The following is a 22,255-nucleotide window of genomic DNA, read 5'->3' as shown; positions in this document are numbered from 1 at the left end:
TACCAAAATACATTTCATAAGTATAAAAGCTTTGTTTCATTGCACATTTCGCTTGTTGGTCTGATATGGTTACTGATATGGATAGACCACAAACATAGCAAAAAGTTTCAAAACAATCAGTAAAAAGTGAATAAAAAAATAACAGTTAACCTCTCAAGTACATGTAGCTCCACACAGAGTGAAATTTACATGCCTTTTGACTCTTTTTTATTTCTTTAAAAGTATTATTGACTCAAAAAGAATGTCTAAAAAGACATTACGAAAAGTAACCAATCCTATAGATGTTTGCTGGTACACCCCTTCATTTTCTTTGAATCAGTAAAAAGTTTGCATTCACGAGATGATTCAATTCCCAACTTATCTGCAATTTAGGCTAGAGCTTTTTACAGAACACTGTAAGAAACAACGAATGATTGAAACGTTTTAAGTTCTATATTTTCTGATTAGGCTACATTGATAGTGAATAAAAACAACTTGAAATTTTGTAGCCTACTTGCTCTATTCCGCGACTATGACCAAACAAAGATCATTGTTATGATACAAGCTACAGTTATGAAGCTAAAATGATAGCCACTATGATGTCATAGTTTACCGACCTTATAAGGAATTTAGAGTAAGAGCTTTGGAAACAGGGTACTAGAAGTTCAAAAACCTTAAATAAATATTTTTTAAACGACACTTGTGGAAAAAAATTGCTAGAAGCATGTTTTAATCAACTATATCTTTCAAAAAATACTAAAAACTTGACACAACTAATTTTTGTTTGTTTGTTTATCTTTATCCTGCATTGCGGGAAAGCGGACTTGAGCGCTATGCATCGGTGTACGCCTTTTTGTTACATGGTGTAATGCTTTTGCTTATAATTCAACTTAGTTTGAACGGTGGAATCGCCGAGCACAACACACAAATGTTAAATATCTATTTGGTTTTTGAATACCGTAACTTAGGCTACTTATCATCGGACTGACAAAGCCTTGATGGGTTAGTCCTGGTAGTTTCGCATACTTGTAGAGGCTCTTGACGCAGAGCCGGTTACTGAGATTGACGGAGTGAAGTTTTCCGATTGTTGAAGTCTTGTTGCCAGGAAATTATTCCATTCACTAGGTGCCACTGAATAGAGAGCATTCCTGAAATGCGTCGCTCAAGCGCGCACCCCCAAAGTCGAACCAGCGCCGCGTGATCTTGAGCCAGGCGCGTATCTATTGAGCTAAACGGGCGGACGATTCTTTCATTCAATGTAAGCTACTCCCAATGAATTGTTTAACTTGTTTGTTGGATGCAAGATTTGGTTCTTAGCATCGACAGTGATGAACTATTCACATAACCTACAATGGTAGCCTAAGTTATTAACGATTAGGATACCTTTAGTCACTTCTGAGTTCATCCTCCAGACAAAGCGCATGGCTTCTGCTTTCATTGCACACTTTTGTGAATACTATTGATAGATTTTATAAAAAATGTGTCTTCCCGATGAAGCAAATGTGACTGGACAAACTTAGGCTAAGTGTATTTTAACCATAGCGATCTACAGCCTAAGCTACACAGGCGCTGACATCGTGTGAACTGAAGACCGATGTGATTTCGAATATTCTAAGTCAAGTTTACTTTACATCTCTTTGAAATGATAGTTTTGAGAATCCAAATTGCTAAAGTGTGATCACTGAATCTCAAATCTCTACAAGCCTCATAATTTTACGTGAAAAAATGACAACTCTTTCCCAATTACCAGTGTTGCCAGACGCTTTTATGGTTTCCAGGACAAGTGTCAAGATCTATTCCGTTATTTGAATGGTAACAATAGCAAAAAAGTAACTCAAAATCAAAAAAATATATAGGCACAGTGACCATATTTATTAATTAACACTCAGTCAACTAATACTCGCGATTTTGGCTACTAACAGATCGGCCTTTAGTCGATATTTAAACTTCATGTTGTAATGACTTGTGTATAAAGATTGCCATAATATTAACCTTTTTACGGTCGAGACAATAGAGCAGAGAGACCTACTGTAGACCGCTAGCCCACACGGCACTCATTATTTTATGAGTTTTAAGCAGAAATAACACAAAACCAACCCGTCAGTCAAATCGCGAAAAAACATTTTCGAACAGGAAAGAAACCACAATAAAGTTTCGATATGTTGTATTTGCGTTATGTTTACGACGTACGACGATCAGCTGAGCAACTTTATCTTGAGTGTTAAGCAAGTCGATGACGTCACGAACACGTTGGTCATCCTGATGACGTAATATGCGGAAAGAAATGGTTAGTTAATAAATCTATGTACATTTGATACAAGGAACAAAACGACGTAAGCAAAGCGGAAAAATATGAGAGCGTGTATGATTCTGCTACAATCTCGAGTAAAGAAACGTTTAGAAATAACGGCAATTTTACGTCGGTTCAATGTAGAAATATCGTTATTTATGACGAGATTTTGTACAACAAAAGTTGTGAAAAAATCATTTTACAAATTACAGCCGTGTAATTATTTCTTTAATTCCACGTAGTAAAATAATTTCATTGAATAAACTCGGGCTAGTCAGCTCCGTACTTCGTTTCACTTGCTTTGTTTCAACACAAAAACACACCAAAGTGACGTGAAAAAAATGGAACAGAAATAGCAGGAACAAATGTTAACACAATCGATGGTAGCGCAAACAAATTCTACTCGTCATTTAGGCTCAAATGTGTGAAAGATTGCTTTCAACTTGTTAACGCGTAGGCTTCTGTGGGGCTTCTCAGTTAGCAAAATTCGCCATTTCTACAGTTATTCGACGTCTCCAGACGTTGAATCAATGCAAAAAGGATAGATTTTGCTAGCTGGAACATCGTTGTACGGTTTATCAAGTAAAAAACTAATCCAGTTAATTACAACAGACGCCTTGAACTATCCATATTGCACTTGAATTTGGATGGAATCAAATTGTCAAAAAATTCACCAATTCTAAGTTGTAATAACAAGAACAAACAAGGCTGTTAAACTTAGCTATAATCATGGATTAATGATGTATGCTGTTCTCAATTTGATTGAACGATCATCACAATTTGTTGTGAACATGAAGTGTACTGCAACCATTTTTAATGTTAAATCTTAAAAAATTATTCACTCAACGACTAGATATTTTCATGAGCACTGTTGTTGGTAACACCATGCAATGGCTTAGTATAAAAAAAAATCATGTCTTTCAGCTGCAGTCAACGTAAAATAGAAGTTTGGTAAAGCAATAACAACAACAGGACTACAATTTCATTTTCAAGATTATGGTAATTTGGCAGAAAATTTTCAACTACTGTATTTGGTTTGTTCAAAACAGACGATGCTTACATAAAAACGCAACACAAAAGGAGATTCTCGACATAAATGTTCATTTTTGACATCGTTTTAACGTTGAAAAGACGTAAAAATGGCAACACTCAGAAATCTTGCTATAAAACTTGATTGTTTTATGACCAGAATGTCACACATCGAACGGCAAAAGTTTTGCTCATCAAACATTAGAAAGAAATAGAATTGTTCCAAGCACATTTGGAATGGATTCAATCAACCGTAACAAAAGAGAAAAACGATTGATTTTTTCAAATCCAAATGGCAAAATATATCCCATCCAGCAAATGAGTCCTTTTTGCATTCATTGTCCTTTTTTCAAGGTAGAAAGAACTCATTTGCTGAAATGAAATCGCGGAAATGAAAACCATGATCTGAGAAACACATTCTAACTGCATCACTATGAAAATAAAATTACTTCACGATTGAGACATTTTGCATGATAGTGTTTGTTGCAAAGTCTTGCAACGTTTCTTCAACGTTCAAAAGATTGTGATCAAAGTTAAAGAGATCTCATGCTGCCCCAGACAAACATTTGTGATGTGTGATGTAAATAGAGCGTTGAAATGACGTCACTTTCCACAAGACCCAGACAACAAATTATCCGTTTTTACATTGATTTAACATCTGCAGACGTTACATTTACGCAAAAAATGGTTGATTTGCTGTCTGGGGACTGAACTAAAACAACGTTGGCTTTATGAAAACCCATCACACATATATTAGATATACATCAGATTGCGTAATATCAACCAAACCTGTTTTTTGGAGCCGTGACTGACCCAGCTAGCAAAATTGTTCCTTTAATTCCACGTCTGCAGACGTTGAATCAATTAAACAAAGACCAATTTTGGTAGCTGAAGAAAATCATGGGATGCCATCAACATAATACTTTGCAAAAAGAACGTCTGATTTAGGTATGTTTTTTGACGTTTAAGCGACGTCAAAACAACCTCTTTTCTCCAGGCTCAATTGTTAGTAGCACATGCACATGCGCACACCCCGCAATGAAAACCCAGGCAGTAAATCAACCGTTGATTTGCTGCCTGCGAATATAAGTTTTGCATTTCTGATGAAGTCAACTCAAGAAAAAGTGCTGTTTCGAGTTGGTCCAGCGCTTGCCACAAATTCCGTTCACTTTGCAAAAATAAAACGCAAAATAATGATTAGTTTACATGATGACGTCATGCAGTTGTAATATGATGTCATACACACATGCCATGGGTGCGAGAAACTGGTAAAATTAGCGTTGATTAACGTTTAAAGAGCGTTGAAAGAACGCAAAATGGCATATTTTGAAAGCGACCGCCTGAAAAAAAAGGTGAACTTGACATGAATGATTGTCTTTGAGACTTTTTAGTTTTCGCATTTCATCACTAAACTCCCTGTTATGGAGGTGTCCTTCTCGATTATCTTGAACCAATAAAGTGGTGGCAGAGAGTGTAGTTTTGGAGGACCATCGCAGTGCAATTTACTTTAGCTTTGCAGTGTGGGCCAGTTTTGTATCTGTTTGTAGGTGTTAGTAAAATTTGGGGTTAAGTGCAGGCAAAATAGTTCTGTTTCAAGACAAATCTTAAAGCAGTTAAAGGTCGAAGTAACGAAGAAACACGTTGTTTGGTGGACAGAATAAAACAACTCTTTGAACGTGACAAGCTCAACCAAGCCATGCTTATACTCACGCGTATTCAGTAATTGACACAAAAAACAGAGTCCATACGATGTGAGAGTAAGGGAATGTACGGTTTTTGCTATTGATTTTTTTTGCTCCACGCAGGCAATGTCGCTTTTACCGAGTTTATTTTTTATAAACTGTCTAGTCTAAATAAGCGTTATCTCCATCTGCAAAAATCAGTAAAAAAGGTTAAAATAGATTAAGTTTGAAACTGTGACCCTGGTGCACATAAATGGGCTCTGGAAAACAAGATTTTTTATGTTGATTCTACGTAAAGATCAACGCAAAATTGTTTTCTGTCAATGAGGAAGTTGATTACAAATGTGAAGGAATCAACTGATAAAAACTTAATTGTAACAATAGGAAGTAATCTATGAAGAATTATCTCCTCAAAAGAACAAATCAAAAGGATCTTTTTCAGTTGAGTCCCCATTCGGTGGAGGTCCTGCAGCTGGGGTGGGAGCGAAAATATCAAAAGGGTCAGATACTGCTGGAGTTTTACTCGGAGCAGCAGGAGCCGGAGCAAAGATATCAAATGGATCTGAGGACTGAGGTTTTTCTGCTATCAAAGTAACTGGAGGAACAAAGGTCTCTGCTCCTGAGAACCCGTTAAGTAGATCAACATTGTTGGAAGACTCAAATGAGGAAATATCCATCAATGAAGCATCACCTACGTCCGGTTGTTTTGTGGACGCACTCTCGGATTCTTTATGGATGTAGTGAAAATAGGGCTTATCATAATCATCACTGTCATCACTGTGTGTGCTGCCACCAACATGGGACATACCTGTTTCTTGACTTGCGCTCAACCCGTTTTCAGTTGCATCTTCACTTTGTGCTGGCTGTTTGTGCACGATAAGATCATCATCACCTTCATCGTGGCGGTTGTTTTCTGCCTGCTCTTGACTATCTGCAACCTCCACCTGAGCTTCAGGCTGGTCGTCTCCATAATTCTCTTCTGGGTCGTCAGGAGGGGACTCGTCATCTTCTTGGGCAACATTATCACTGGGATCTTGATCGTTAACATCCTGTTGTTCTTCAACAGTTTCAGGAGCATAAGCACTATCATCTTCCGTTTGGACATTGACTTCTTCTTCCTCTTCAACTGGAGCACTTTCGTCAGCTACTTCATTAGTTTCTTCTTGCCCCTCTTCTTCTTGGCCGACATCTTCATCATTTTGGACTTCGTGTCCTTGTTCCACTAACCCAGGTACGTCGTTGTCATATTGATCAACATCTTCCGATGGATAATCTTCCTCGTCCTGGAGGAGATAAATACGAGTTCATGCTAATATCCAACAAATAACGTTTTAACAGCAAAACTCCGCTAACATCCAGATTTCTAGTATGTGAAAGTTAATCAGACTACTAAGAGTCAATCAGACTCAATTCATAGTCTTACAATGTTACAGTTTATCATGAAGATAAATTATTTTAAAGCGACATAATGTTCGGTTACCTTGATAAAGTCCTTTTCCGACTCGTTGTCACCTGAAAAGTAAAATTTTTGACACGGCGTGTATTGATGCTTGCAAGGTGCTTGGCAGACATGATTCATTATTTTTCTAATGATTTAACAACACTCACAGACGCTTTCCAAATGACGCCGAATAAAATAACATGTCTGACATCTACGCAACAAACAAAACTATGACTTTTTTTAGCTGGCATGATTTTGTTCAATGTTGAAAACACAGCCACATTCCCACGCAGTAAAATCCGTTATTTTTACATTGACGCAACGTCTGCAGATCAGACTCTCAACATAAGTTTGGGAAACTTGTCACTTTTTGAATTTCTTTGTGTTTTGTAAAGGTTTATATCGCCCTTGTTACACTTGCAAGTGTTAATTGTAGGCCTAGCTTTGCAACAGACGAAATAAGTTATTCTTTTCTCTCTCTCTTCTAGGTTTGGTGGTTGTGCAAATTTAAGACAAGGATTTCCAAACACCCTTCTATTGATACATATTTTAAACCTTTTGGTTTTAACATCTTTTCCTTTTGTTGGTGCAAAATTTGTGTGTTTACTTTGTCGTTCTCTACATGTTCCCGCCAAAAAATAAAAATAAAATTGCATTATAAAAATGACGGACTTTGCTGTCTAGGTTCGAGTTTGTTTAACTTCACGGTACGCCCAAAACGAACGTAGTTTCTGAGAAAGGAGAAATATCATCTCAAACCGCACCTGTTGTTTCGGGCTCCGGCACGGCTACTCGGACGGGAGTGACCGCTGCACCTTCGTCTTCTTCATTCTAAAATGGTCAGCAGAAAGAAATCATTATGTTGATAGGAATTAAGTTTGGAAGCGAGTCTTGCAATGTAATTAGATGTACTCAACAAGCAGATGACTTGCTGTCGAACACAGTAAGGTCGTGAAGTTATAAAAAACACAACTGAACTTAAGAAAAAAAAAATGAAAGAAAATTGAGAAAACGTGCAAAATCAAAGATAAAAAACACAACAAAAATAAACTAAAACAAAAAGCGTTGACAACAGCTACATTTAACAATAGGACACAACACAGACCGGACGGCTCGCTTTATCAAGGGTGTACTCCCCTTCGCTGTCCGTCGTATCTTCGTCTTGGTGAGCAGTCTGGTTAAGAAAATGGCAAAGTAGCTTTGAATTATTATGGAAAACATATCCAAGCCAAAAAAATCAGTCCTTGCTTGCATTGAAATAATGTAAAAAAGGACTGACTTTATGGCTGGGTTGGCGTTGTTCTTTGAAGGATACGAAAACGTTAACAAAATTGATGTGTGAATAAAACAATTCTCTAGCAAAATATTTATCAAAATAAAACTGAATGGAGAAAGTAAATTGGGCAACGGGCATGCTCGCCAGCTTCAAATCAGATAACAGAACATAAACGGTTGCACCAGCACATAAGTCGTAAATAAGCAGCATGCGTTGGCTTCCTTGGCGTAGTAGTAACACCAGCAACATCAATAAGCTGCAAGATTAACTTCATTCAACATGGAAACATAAAAGCCAAAGACGTTGGATTTTTCCGCTCGTGGATGTTCTCAATTTAAAGATTTTCACTCGAAAAAGTAACGAAAATAAAGATTTTAAAAGTGTTCTGGCAACATTGCATCCGTATGTTGCTTCAAGTTGTACATTAAATATGAAGATGACTAAGAGGAAGATTTTGCATGAAACCAAAGAAGATCTGACCTGCTCTTCCACCTCTTGTTCTCTTTCCTGAGCCTCCGCTGCTTCCTGCCGGATGTCGATCGGCTCCTTGCGGGCAGCAGGCACCGGCTCCTCTGGCTGATTCTCAAACATGCTCCTGGTGGAGCTGCATCAATAATTATGGTTAGAGTCCTGGAGGATGAAGAGCCCACGAGACAAATCACTTCTTTCTAATTTTTACATAACCTTGGAGTGGAAGAAACATTAAAATAATACAAAAAAACTTTTATTTTCTGGGCGCAGCTCCTTAACTGAAGAGAAAACATTACCCAGACAGCACAACCCGTCATGATGTAGACGTTGAATCAATGTAAAACTGACCGGTTTATGCTGTCTGGGTAGGTGGTCCATTGACACAAACACGAGAACATAAAAATATTTGGCAACTGTGAATGGAAATAAAAAACACGTTTGAACTGCATCTAATGCGTGTTCAAAATACCAACTTTTACAAAGGATAACTACGGTAGATGGTTCGTACACTCTGTTGTGCCATAAACATACGAAAAATAAAAATAACTGTTAGATTGAAGTCACAAGAACCCATTAAGGGTAGACATGGTCTGAAACTATGATTGCATTTACTGAATGAACTGCTTCATCTTGAAAGATAAACGGGCAACTACACGCAGTAAGAAAGTAACCAACGACGTTTGAACAGGAACAATTTAAAGTTTAACATATCACGCATTTTCTACAAAAACTACACATATAAGTGAAAACAATATAGGTCTCACAAACACCACGCATACTGAACTCAAGAGCATGCAATAAAAATAAAGGAGTAATTGTGAATGTGCCCATCAAACTAGTGTCCGGTTGGCTGTGAATTGTGCAACTTGTGTCACGACCAAAAGTAGATTTGAATGTCTACTTTTGACGCTGAATCACAGGTTGATGTTGTTTCTATGCCTTCCAATTATCGAGAATTTTAAAGCTTGTAAAATAATCAAGACAACAACATTGAAGGATTATAAGCAATTAGAAAACTTGAGAATTACTCTGCTAACAAGATCAGTCTCTTTCTCATTGATTTGGCGTCTAATCAGTTGGACAGAGACTCAAAATTGTTCAATACTACATTCATAAAGCCGTAAATCAAAGTATGTGTTACCATGATTGCGACTTACAATCAAGGGAGATCTACGACACATTACAACCACATTGCTTCGTCTCATTGGTGATAAAATCAGTCGTTTTTGCATTGAATCATTGTCTTCTGTCGTTGAATCAATGTAAAAAAGACAGATTTAGGCAGCTAGGTGAAATGAATGATTGAGTGAATCTGTGATCGAGATTATCGCCGTTGCTTATGATTAATATCTATCACCTAGCTAGAAACTCAATTTTTTTTGTCTTAGGACTTGAATTAATACACAAAGGAGGCTATGTGCTGGCTGGTACTAGTTTAATTTAAACACAACCATAATAATCGCTTTGCAATCAACGGCAGCCCGAGTTGGTACGGTGTTGTGGAGAATCACCTTCAAAAATGATAACAGCTTGGTATTCCATAGGGTGAGATATCCTTTTAACTAATCGAAATGGAGTTGATTTGACGTCATTGAACAAGGAATTAACGTAAAAAATTAGACCCCACCAGTTAGACACGATGGACAACTACAACGCATGCAAAGAGGCAAGTATCAGCAAAAGAGCTTTTACTTGAGGTTGGATGCGGGAACAATGTCGGACTCGTCCCTGGTGCCAGCAGGAGGAGGTCGGACTACTTCACCAGACGGTGTGGAAGCTACTTGGGTTTTCCTCTGCACAGGAGTAGGCCTGGCCAACCAGAATGATCAGTGAGTGAAGGTGAATAAAAAGTAGGTGAAAAAGCCCTTAGGTTTGGGTTTTATCAGAAAACTCTCGTTTTTTACATGATTTCAACATCAATAAGCGGTTAACATACGTTAAAACAATGGAAAACTCAAAAACAAAAAAGATGCGGTGTACAAGTGAATTTGATGCAAGAGGTTCAACAATGGCGGGATGATGCAACCCACCAGATGTTTGAAGATAATAAGTGAGCTTACTTGTCTGGAGGAGGAGCTTCCCCATTTTCGAACATCTTTTTCGTGTCCTTCAAGCTGCTGGTAAGTGTGTAGTCCAAGTCAGACGATTGGGCTTCTGCGTTGACTACCTCCTGGAAGAAAAGTGGCCATTTAAAAGATCCCACTTTGAATCACCGCACGCAAACAGTTAGCAAGTAAATCAACATAGATTACAATTGTTTAAAAAAACACAAAAAGGTGTGATGGATGTGTTAAAACGATGATTGAAAAGATGGGACGGTGGCACCAAAGCACACAAAATGTCAAATTGTAGTCTTAAAGTCTCAGTGCGTTCACACCGTTTCGGAACATGAATAAAAAAAGGTGAGCGGAATAATATGGGGATACTCGATAGATGTGCAACAGTTGGGCAAAAATCTGATTACAATTCCAGCTGAAAATTCTGTCTTTTTTTATTGATTCAACGTTTCTAGACGTTATGTTAGACACTGAGTTTGGAACCGGCTAGAAAAATCTGTTGAATTAATGTAAAAAGGGTAGGTTTTCCGGAAGTTCAATATGCTCCACTAGTTTTCAAAACTAAAACAATGGTAATTCCTGTGATGACACTATGGTACAAAAGAAACAGACTATAGGAACCTGAAGCATGGGATCACAATTCGTAATAGTCGTGTTTTGTTTGAGAACAATGGAGGGAAAGGGTGACCAATCTGATCTACAGAGACTCCAAAATATAAAAGCTGCACTCTTGGGTTTTGAATATAATCTTTTTTTTTTATCAGGTTTATATATAGTTTTGACTTATTTTTACACGCATGGGTCATTGCACTGATGTGAAACAAACGGCGCAAATGCGATGACACGAAACGCATTCGCAATTCATTAAATTAGAAACTGTTTATTCGATAATCGACCGAGCTTTGAAATAAAAGAACCCTCATCTTGCCCAATCAGAACATTTTTACATTGATTATTATATATTTACAAAGTCTGCAAACGTTTAACCAATGTAAAAAACGAACGATTTGCTGCGGGTAGGGACGCTCACCGTTGGTCCGCCAACGTTCTTGACGCTGACTTTATTGCGAGGCGTGTAGCTTTTCTGCTGTGGCGAATCAAACATGGCGGCTCGTGATTTGAGAAAATCTGACGACAGATTGTAAGCGGGTCGTTCCTTCGTGCCAGCGCTGGGAGGCTTCACAACTCCTGTGGGGGTTAAAGAAGTGAGTTATCGAAAACAATAGTTACATTTGATGAGTCAACGTGTAGTAATAGTTACACAGCATATGAAAAGTAATAATTACACATAAAAGCATTAGTTACACCCCAGACAGCAAATCAGTCGTTTTTTTTACATTGATTTAACATCTGCAAACGTTAAATCGTTGTAAAAAAAGACGGATTTGCTGTCTGGGACTTGATGGTCAACTCAATATGTGGCCACAGTCCGTGTGGTTCTGAGGAGGCTCAAACGAGCGGGGCAATTCTTTCAAAAGCAAAAATGTCGGCATTCATTAACTGAGATAAATCTACTGCTCGTGCCAGCACAATTCCATTTTTCACCGTTCCAACAACGTCAGGCGTTAAAACGAAGCAAAATGCAAGTTTTTGTTTGCTAAAAGGTCACATATGACGGGTATGTTCACGCCATCTACCGTTTTAACTCATCGGACGTTTTTATCCGTTAGGTGAAACTAAATGATGACGGTTTTATGTTTGATGTCTGCAATGGAAATATCGGAGTAAGAATGCACATTGCAACCAACCGTAGTGGCTTACGAAATACATCTTACAGCGATCAACCAATTAAGACTACAAAAGATTTTTTTTAATACTTTGACCCAGCGCGACGAAAAACTTTCCAAATTTTCGGCCACTAGTAAGATAAGGAAGACCGACACAGTTATAATGTTTCACTGGTATGAAATATGTTTCAGTCATAGTTTTTTTTTTTAACTTGAAAACTATTATTTTACTGTCTCCAGTGTGGAAGGCGTTACGCCCCATGTTCTATGCGTTCGCCACTCTGCAGTTTCATGTGTTGCTGATGGGACGCTCGCTCTTTTTCAAACGTTCGCCAACAATGGGTACAGGTTTTCAACTGTGATGTCAGTCCTTGGAACTTCAGTCCTGCTGGAAGTATCCCAGACAGAAAACAGTCATTTTTTTGCATTGATTCAACGTCTGCAGAAAATGTAAAAGACGACTGAATTGCTTTTTGGGATCATTGTCAAGACAATTCAGCTTCCAAATTGGTGCTGTTTGTACTGTTTCAACGTCTTGCGGACGTTAAATCAATGCAAAAACGATCAATTTTGGTTATTGGGCGACAATTAATGGCGCTCACCCTGTCTGTTCTCATAGGATCCTTCGGCTACCACCTTTGAATCCGCTCCTTCTTTCTTGGCTGAAAATCAAAAAAAAAAAAATGGAAACACTAATAAAAATTTTGGGGAGAAAAGTTAGTTACCCATGCGTATGTAACGGTGAATGATTGGAAGTAGGATTATGGAGCTGCTACAAACCGCAGTCATGTTGGGGAGTTTGAAATATACAATTTTTTTCGAAAGATCTAACCAGTGACTAACTATTGTTCTTTTTCAAATTTAAAAAAAGAAGAAAAAAAAAATGGAAGAAACACTTACTACATTTCTGTAATGTATCAAGAATCAATACACTAGTGATTAGCCACAAACAAAAATCCGATAAAATGGCCATAAAATGCTTCAACAAAAAAGATAATTTCAAGCAAAGATTTCAGAAGTTAAATTGAGTTAAACAAGCCAACCATTTTGTGAAATCAACTCTTAAACGATTACAATCAATCCGTGTGGCAGGCATGGCAGACAAAAATAAAATAATGAATCTGCAAACGCAATTCACAATTTCGCACACAAACGCCCTCACTTGCAGCGTCACCACACAGCACAAAACTGGATCAGTATCAAGATTATTCCTCAGGATACTGCAGTGTTTCAACCGTGATTCAGTTACAACAGTTTCTCTGATTCACTGTTTTGCAACAAAACATCAAAAAAAAAAAAATAATAATTATACGGAAAAAAAAAAAAATGAAAAACAGCTATTGTCAATAGAAGTAATTTTTTGTCGTTTTATATTTCATCTTGGGTGAACTTTCAGCATTCCAATTACGGAAGATTGCCTTGTTGTTCAAAACAAACATTGATGTATTTTTAATTAACAAGCTTCAACACAATTAAAACCAAACAAAAAGAACTAAAACATAACAAAAAGGGGATGCACCTTCTACAACTTCATTACCATTCGCCCAGTCCTCTCCCCTCAGCTGTCGTCGTCGGGGAGGTTGCGCCGAGGTTGATGACGTTGAAGTTTTCGATTTTTCGAACATGCTTTTCAAGGAACTGATTTTGACGGAGGGAACATAATCAGCGGCTTCTTTGGTGCCAGCTGGCGGCGGCTTCACAACGTCAGACATGTCGCTGGATGTCGGTGAAATGGGACAGGAACGTGGAGTGCTGCTACTAGCTGGAGATTTTGAACGACGGTTCGGAGAGGGGGTGTTAGGTCGGCTGGAAGTACGGCTTCCTCGGCTGGAACTTCTAGTGGATCTTGCTGGAGAACGTGGATTGGATTCGGAGGAACTGCGAGCAGAACTGCGACGTCTTGTCTCAATGGAACGCTTCTTCGGTTCCGGGACTTCAAATAATGCTTTGGTTTGACGCAAGTCAACACTGGGAGTGTAATCCGGCTGCTCTCTTGTGCCCGCTGGTGGTGACTTCACAACTTCTTCAATGGATTGGCTTGGTTCCCCCTCACTGCTACTTACACTACTGCGCCTTACAGTTGTTCGCTGAAACAGAAATAAGTTTTACTTAAAACATCCAAAAATGCAATAGAGTAGTTTTAATTAATCGTTGTGTAAAAAAGGAGTTCATTGCAACAAAAAAACAAACGGTCTTGATGCTGTACAAATATTAAGTTTGATTGCACGTAGTCAACGCATGGGTTGAAAAGCAACTGCTGCAGGAAAAGCTACAACCAAACGAAAACAAATTTGATTTGCAAAGCATTTACAGTAACAAAACCTGTCATTAAAACAGTGTGGAAACTCAGACCTACGCCGGCAATATTGTGCAAGTAACCAAGGACGGTATTTTTAGATTCCTATCTTGACTTGAAACAACCACTTTAGCATAAAATGCTTCACTAAACCGAAAACCTGACTTTTCACGTATAATTTGGTATCCCCAGGGTGCGTTAAAAGTGTTGTATTGCGCAATGTAGGTACGCATAAAACGTCATTTTGACGTCATATAAAGGGGGAGAAAAAGCAAATGGCGTTTCTGATATTTTAACAGGGTCTCACTAAGAAGCCAACTTTCAGCATCTTCATCTAGCCAACTACTTCACAACAAGTTGATTCTGGACACAGCAAAAACTTTGTCTTAATTCAATACTTCCAAATGTGAGCCTGCTTCTCTGACGTAAATCTTCACTTCTTAATGCTCGTACCTACAGTATGTTAAAATACGACAACGCAATGCAAACGTTTGTGAAATAGAATCCAAAACAAGCACCGACTACACTCGCAAATATCTACTCAACTTTATCGCACACTACATTGGAGTTATTCAAAATTCAGCCTGGACAATTTTGTGTCCTTCTAATCCTCGAGTGTGCAACCGACAGCAAATTCTCAGGCAGCTGTGTAAGTATTTTATCAGGTACAAGACTTGTATTTGCCAAGGTGAATAAAACACAGTTCATTTTAGAATTGATAACGTATCGTGCGCAAGAGAGCACACATTGATAACTGTAAAATATCCAGACTAATACAACCTCTAAATCAACCACGTTTTAACGTTATTTGACGCTTTTCCTACCCAGGCTCACCTTCACCTATCAAATGCCAAACCATGTCAAAAATCAATGCTTTTAAAATAAGACAAAATCTTGCGAAACAGACGCACCACATTGGCAAGCCCAATCACTAAGGTCTTCCGCTGTCAATCAAGCAAGCTACAACACCTTTTGCCTACATCGGCATAATCAACGAACCGACCATCAATTACTTACGAGATGAATTATTTTGATCACAAACAATTTAACAAAGACAAATTGAGCACTTACTTTTTCAACTGCGTTTCCCATGGCCAGGATACTATGTCTACTAGTGAGTTGCTAACGATATTGTCATTTCAAATATAATTTGACACGAGATTTCGTGGGATCAATGTCACATGCTTTATTGAGATCAAGATTAGAGGAATAGCAATATCACACTAAATGCTTTTCATTGGCGAACTATCTGTCCTTTTTTGTTTATTTAACGTCGCCCAAAGTTGAAAAAGCGTGAAAAGCAAATCTTGCAAGAGTGCTTTGCTACATTATCTGTCACATCGCAAAGATGAACAAGACATTTTTACGCTTTCGCAGACAGCAAATCAAACTTTTTTACGGTTGATTTGCTGTGTGGGATTCAAATACTTGGTCGTATCAAGACGAAAATAAATCATCTCCCAATCAGTCACCTGTTGAGAAAGAGCGATCTTTCTGGGGTCAGCAACTCAGCACTCCCTGACTACTCACTAGAACAGTGGTTCTCAACGGGGGCGGTACCGCCCCCTGGGGGGGGGGAGGGGGTTGATTTTGCAGGGGGGGGCGGTATGATTACCTCGGCTTAAGAGGGCGTTTTGATTATTAGGGGGCATTCTGGTTTAACCCATCTACTGCCCAGCGTAACGATTTCGTCACATCATTGTCTGGATAATCTACTCTACATGCTCGCATGATAGCCAATCAATTTCTCTTACACCATCGTCGTATTTGATTGAACAAACGTTTTGTTTACAAACGCTATCTATTTAAAATTTAAATTCAGTAATTTCCAGTAGGCTATAACCTATCACAAAATCTGGTGAGTTCCATTATGAAGTAAACAGCACAGGAAAAAATTAATCATTTTTGTTGGGGGGGGGGGGGCAGTAAAAGTTCGCCAGTTTATAAAGGGGGCGTTTGGCCAAAAAACACTGCACTAGAACAACGAGCATTGTGTTTCGCTAACCATAATGGTGTAGCCTCCACACTAGCCATCAAGACTTTTCCAAAAATATGTGTTTCTCAGCAGTCGAGTGGAGGTGCAGTTAAATCAATGTAAAAGAGACAGGTTTGCTGGACCTGTTTGAACTTGTTTTAAACCAGGGGTGCACGAACCACTAAAAGGTGCGAGACCTGTTCCTAAGTGGTCCTAGGGGATGCCGAATAAGGTTTGTTATAATACGACATAAGAAGCAAAGTTGTTTTTACCAGGTCCAGGTTTCAACAAAAATTTCGAACTGAGGCAACTATTACTTTTCAGCCAATCCTAGGAGGGGGTGCGAAAACTGGTGGTAATTTCAAGGTGGTGCCGATAAGGCAAAAGGTTAAGAACCAGTTTTAAACTGATGCAAAACTTCATTGTATCGACGTTGAATCTTTCATTGTATCGGGCCGAAACGTTCTGGGCTATAGAATCGAATTTTTTACATTGAATGCACATAATACAAGAATCTCTTCCAGAAATAGCATCACGATTTTTTCCGTATGTTTGCCGACAAATTTTCGACACACTATTGATAAAAAGTGGATGGAAGTATGCAGACGTTGAATCCGTGTAAAACGACGGATTTTGTTGTCTGGGATTCTTTGAAGAGTTGGTTTGAACTTCACAGAATAACGTTAACTCCATGGCATCTAATCATATATTCATGCTCATTTTGAAAGTTTAGCATAGTTGCAAAATATAGTCAGCGCTTTATGTTACTTTACGTCGATTAACATGTCTTGACCGTGTGGCGTTTTGTGGACGTGACTGTGCGGCAATCTTGCAAATACATCTTTTGTTCACTTTCAATTTAGGGAAAGAAAAACGCTTAAAAACAATCAAACTTCAAAACAGAAAATCAATTATTTATTGCAAATGGGTTTGTTTAAAAGGAGCAGTCTTCCATGCTACGGTAGAAATATTTTAAGACTTCACAAATGCGAGCTCATCAACTGCTCAAAATATTTATAAACTGAAAATGTGGATATTAGCAACGTAAGACCAATTCATGCCTTCAACACAAGTGCACTGCACACCACTTGGTGTATGACCGACTTCCTGTATGCAAACCATTCTACAAGGATTGGTGCAATTCTGCTTAGGCATATTCTATTACCTTGTTCCTCGAAGGGCTTATGTTGCCATTGTGTTGACAAATTACTACAGCAAATTTCCAGACAGACCAACAACAAATATGTGTCTTGAAGAATTGAAGATATTCCTTCACTTGATTCATACAAAAACAACAAATTATTATCATACGAGCTATCAACCCAATGCCAATGTATGTTAGTGGTTCACGACAAAGCCTCTACTACCTCACACAAGAATTTCACACTTTGTTGTTGAATGTAATAGAAATTTTGTTTGCATACGTCAAAACGGACTGTTTTGGTACTGATGATTGATAGGACGCTTTATGGCACTTAGACTTGGGTTTCTACGGTCTTTTCTGTACCTCAACGTTAGTCCATTCCAACATAGGTTCATCCGACAAGCAAAATGTGACCTCGCAATGAGGTCACATTTCCTGTGCTCTGACATCTACAAATTCTACATACTAGCCCATCAATGTCATGTGCCGCACAGCGGTACGCTTCCGAAAGCAGAAGTCTGTACAGTTCCAATAATCTTTTTTCTAGTAATTCTCTCGATGAACCACGCCACTTAAATAAATAATGCACTTAGCAAACCCTTTTTGATGTCAGGTTAAGGTCTGCAGGTTCGATGTAAAAAGAACGGATTTTGATAATTGAAAGAAAAAAAATCTGTTTTATGATGAACCCAGTTTAAAGCAGTGCACCCATCGGCATCAGCGTGCGTCATGCAAATCAGCAAGTATCTTTCTCACCAGGCATCCAGCAGAAGTTGACATTTTAGTATCGCTTCAACGACGCTCGACGTTGAAACGATGTCTACAGCAACTTTTTCTACCTAGGACGATTCATAACAGTGAATAAATAATGCGATTCCAACCACTTCTTTTCCTACGTGTCAACATGCGCATGAGTAACCGTCCGGCTCAACCATACATGCATCCATATCAATAATTCATTATGAACCAATTTGCGATAAACAAGCTTGAGTATTATATGAGACACGGATATGGTAAACTGATTGAACTCTTTCAACTTAAACTGACTTTACAGAAGAAATTATGGCAATTAATTCACATTAAACCGACCCAGCTAAAAGTCCCAAAATATTCGTCCCTTTCTTTCATCTTAACCCTGCATTGAACGACGCCATGAAGGAGTCATGTAATCACTGACGATGACTTGTCACATGAACACTACAACTATATTGGCTCAAGATTAAAAATCTGTTGTAAGTGCATTTATTCAATTTAATCGCAAGTATTCACGAAAAATCTCGTGTGGCAATGCGATTCTTCAATGCAAGCAGATGTTGCATAACGTTTTCAGACGTTAACACGATGTAAAAAGACAACTTTGATATCTGGGTACTAAGACCAGGTAAACATAAATAGGCTACACTATACTTCTTTACTTTACTAGGAACAAAAAAACTCAACGCTAATCTTTGCAGTTCAAGCTCTCTTCTTAGGTAGAAGGATGAAAATGGCAAGAACACTATGTGCTTTGGAGTAATTGTCTTCTCTCCATTTTTTTCCAATTCTGTCATACAATAGCTTACCCAAAATACACGACCGGGTTTGCGTAGAACACGTTGTTTGATGTTTCCTCATAAAACAAATGTGGTAGTGGGGAAGGCAACTTGACATACTTGACATAAATAAAGTAATGCAGTGAAAGAGACTGGATGAATAGCCAAGAATATTAACCCAAAACTGCTTGGGTTGCTAATTTTTTACTGTTGTCAGCCTGCAAACAGGCTCCAGTGCGCTAAATATTAGGCTGTTTGAACTGTATTCCTGAAAACTGATGCACGAAGAAGTTGACGGCTCAAACAGCAAGCGACTGACTAATCTAATGTATTTTTACCAAGTTAAGGTTAAGGCTTCTGATTGGTCGTATCTCTCCATAAAGTGGTGAATGCTTAGAAGCCATTTTTGGTGTTGCAGCTAAAAGTTAAGTAGTTAAAATGATCAGTGCATGTGTTTATAGACCTATCAAGCAATTTAATATTGGTATGTAAACGAATTTGCCTCAGTACAAAACATAATCAACAAATACAGTTATTTCTAAGTTCATTCACAATACTGCCAACATATGCAACATCAGTGTAGATCTGTAGCATCTATAACTGATCTCACGAGCTGCCAGGCCTACGAAAGAAATTGATACATTGCACGTGAAGCTTAAAATACACTTCCTGCTTTAAAATTAACTCAATTAGGCTCACAAATACTGCCTGGAACGACAGAAGAAAAAGGCCTGTAGAACAATCCTAATGAAAACATCACTATCCAGTTTGTTGATTATAAAAGACTGATTTTGTTGGTTTTTAGAAATGTAGTTACATAAAAAATGCAAAAACTAGCTGATGATTCAACTTGCACCAAATGAGACAACTTTGCTAACTGAGATAACACCAGGCAAGTCCAACGATCTCCACGCTCGGAACTCCTCAGCTTTCCAACAACTGACTCTGATTAAGAAAACGTCAATTTTCGTAACAAGAAGTTAGCGGCATATGGAAAGTGTGCGCGTCGCACAAAAGCGATCGATTTAAATGAGATTGTCTACCGCATGCAATCGACCTGGCATAGCTTTCCTCGATACAGACAGGATGACGAGATGTAGATGAGGTGTGTCAAGCGATGGAAGACACTTTCGCTTTGACATAATATGTTTGCTTATAAATTTAAAAGGTTTGTTTAAGCCACTGGAACACACACAAAAATGAGTTACGAAGTTGTATACAAAAAAAACGAAAAAAACAGCAGCCTTAATATGTCCTTTTAACTAGCTTGCCAAAAATGACATTTCAGGTGTTCGTGCACCAAGGCGTCGGTGAAGACAAAATTACGTTTGAATAAAAAATATCTCAAGAAATTGAAAAGCTGACTTTTAATTGCATGAACTAAAAACAATAGTCTAAAATGCTTTGAGAGCAAATTCATCGCGGTACCTAACCTTTGCATCTATAAAGACTCTTACAACTAGACAGGAATATCACTAACTGCTGTACCACTGAACCGAAGGCAAATAAACTACTCTAATCTGACGAGATACTTCATATTTTCGTACACGTAAATACAAGGAGTTACCATGTTTGGAACTAAATATATACTAAATAACTTGTAACTGAATAGTACCACATTTTTTCATTGGGTTGACGTCTGCGGACGTTGAGAACTACTGGTTTTGTTTAGCTGGATGAAAAGAACAAGACCAACTGCCGTGATAATTCGCAAAGCCAATGACCTGACACGCAGAGATACCCGCTATTTCACCTAATTGTTGAACCTGGCGTGCGCAATTACTCTCTTCAAAAGGTAATCGTTAATTTAGTTTTGAAGGGATAATTAACTCAATTTCACAGCTTTACCTACAATATCTTGTTAGCTGACATAAATGATAGTAGCTGCACAGCTTAAAGTCTGACAAGAACCACGGACGTTGAAGTTCTGTGTAGTCTGCCAAACTTAGCAGCAATTTTATGTGGCAAATTGACAACGTACTACCTGCAATGTTGGAGACTTCCTGACCACTAATCCGTGCTACCAAACATAAACAAAACCTTAACCGGAAATAATTTGCACTGACAACACAGCACTGATTCACAACTTAGTCTGGATTGGTCATAAAGTAAAACAGAATGCGGCGTGACAAAATACAGGACAAGAATAAACGGTACGGGTATTTACGTCACTCTAAAATTGAAAAACTCGTGCGAGCATAAAGTTTGTATTTGACAAAAGGAGAAACAATTTATTACTGGTCCGTTCACAGAAGTGAAGGGATTTAGGCAAGAAGTTCGTGCTTATGTGATTGGTGACGTTATGCAACAAAGCGTGATATTTTACATGGCATTTTTCGTCTTCAACTAATCAATCAAGGCACGAAAACGAGTTAAAACCGCTTCAAACTAGTTGTGCAGCCGTCACGTAATAGACAGGATACCTCTTTAACAGAGTATTCGCAACTAGTATTCCTTTCTAAACAAAACAAAAATGAAATAAAATCAAACTATCAATATGAAACGTCATAAACTCATACGCAACATAAAACGTCCCAGCAAGCAAATCACTCATTTTTAATACTTCACAACGTACACAGACGTGAAATAAGTAAATGATTTGCTGGTCGAAGTCCATACAGAGACATGGTCCATGGAATAGCGAAAAATGACACATCACCGAATCGGCTGCTCCCTTGATGAAAAACCTTTGAAGAGCGGCAAGTTAACCAAGTTGACTTACAGTTAGACAAAAATACATGCCCAGAGTGGGTATTGAACAGTGCCCGACATACGTCTAAGCCACGCGCCCATGTTAGCACACATCAGTTGATGTACAGTACTGGGTGACATCAGTACTAGTCGGAATCCTTCTTTGAGCTGGCTGTCTTGTGAGTAAGCTGATGGGCTTGTCCTCGGTACCAAAAAATGTTTTACTGAGTTATTGGTTGAATGACGCAGAAGCGAAGCGGGTGATGCATGCGTCATTATAAAAACTCCTGAAGATGCAGTTTTGCGGGAGAAAGCATTTAAAGTCTGCATGGAGAAAGGCACTCGCAATGCCCACACAAAACATCCAGATATTGTTAACTTTGTGGTCTTTAAAAATAGAATCAGCCTACTAAGACAAAACACCGAATGCAAACAAGACATAAAACCTCATGTTAAGTTAACAAAATCAGTCTATTATAGTTACTCTTCTAGAAAATTCCATCCTTTTTGTATTGATTCACTGTGTAATCAACGTAAAAGGAAAGGTTTTGCTTTGCTAGCTGGGTAAGCCTTATGACTCCACACAGCTAATTTTCTCCAGCTGCAGCAATCAGTCTAGTTCTTGTCTTAGCAAATCTGAAATAAGTGAAAACGCAAAACACTCG

General features: G+C 38.3%; 1 protein-coding gene across 5 annotated transcripts in view; it reads right to left on the bottom strand.

Moving 5' to 3' along the window:
- Positions 1 to 2,126: 2,126 nt before the first annotated feature.
- LOC145767644 (uncharacterized) overlaps positions 2,127 to 22,255 on the bottom strand; it is a 57,838-nt gene continuing 37,709 nt past the window's right edge. Inside the window, exons 10-21 of one of the 5 annotated variants that reach the window (XM_082579506.1) lie at positions 13,472 to 14,039; positions 12,555 to 12,614; positions 11,256 to 11,413; positions 10,229 to 10,338; positions 9,861 to 9,977; positions 8,178 to 8,301; positions 7,527 to 7,595; positions 7,186 to 7,252; positions 6,461 to 6,492; positions 5,789 to 6,263; positions 5,009 to 5,168; positions 2,127 to 2,238 (exon numbers count right to left, since the gene is read on the bottom strand). In XM_082579506.1, the coding sequence (XP_082435632.1) occupies positions 5,143 to 5,168; positions 5,789 to 6,263; positions 6,461 to 6,492; positions 7,186 to 7,252; positions 7,527 to 7,595; positions 8,178 to 8,301; positions 9,861 to 9,977; positions 10,229 to 10,338; positions 11,256 to 11,413; positions 12,555 to 12,614; positions 13,472 to 14,039 (1,806 nt within the window). In that variant the 3' untranslated portion in view covers positions 2,127 to 2,238; positions 5,009 to 5,142. The remainder of the gene's footprint in view (positions 2,239 to 5,008; positions 5,169 to 5,788; positions 6,264 to 6,460; positions 6,493 to 7,185; positions 7,253 to 7,526; positions 7,596 to 8,177; positions 8,302 to 9,860; positions 9,978 to 10,228; positions 10,339 to 11,255; positions 11,414 to 12,554; positions 12,615 to 13,471; positions 14,040 to 22,255) is intronic. The other 4 variants (XM_082579507.1, XM_082579508.1, XM_082579509.1 and 1 more) reach the window with 4 other exon arrangements.

This window comes from Aplidium turbinatum, chromosome 3 (assembly GCF_918807975.1).
Source record: "Aplidium turbinatum chromosome 3, kaAplTurb1.1, whole genome shotgun sequence".
Classification (NCBI taxonomy): Eukaryota; Metazoa; Chordata; class Ascidiacea; order Aplousobranchia; family Polyclinidae; genus Aplidium; species Aplidium turbinatum.
Note: the sequence above shows the minus strand (reverse complement) of the source record. Positions and strands in the feature narration are given on the sequence as shown.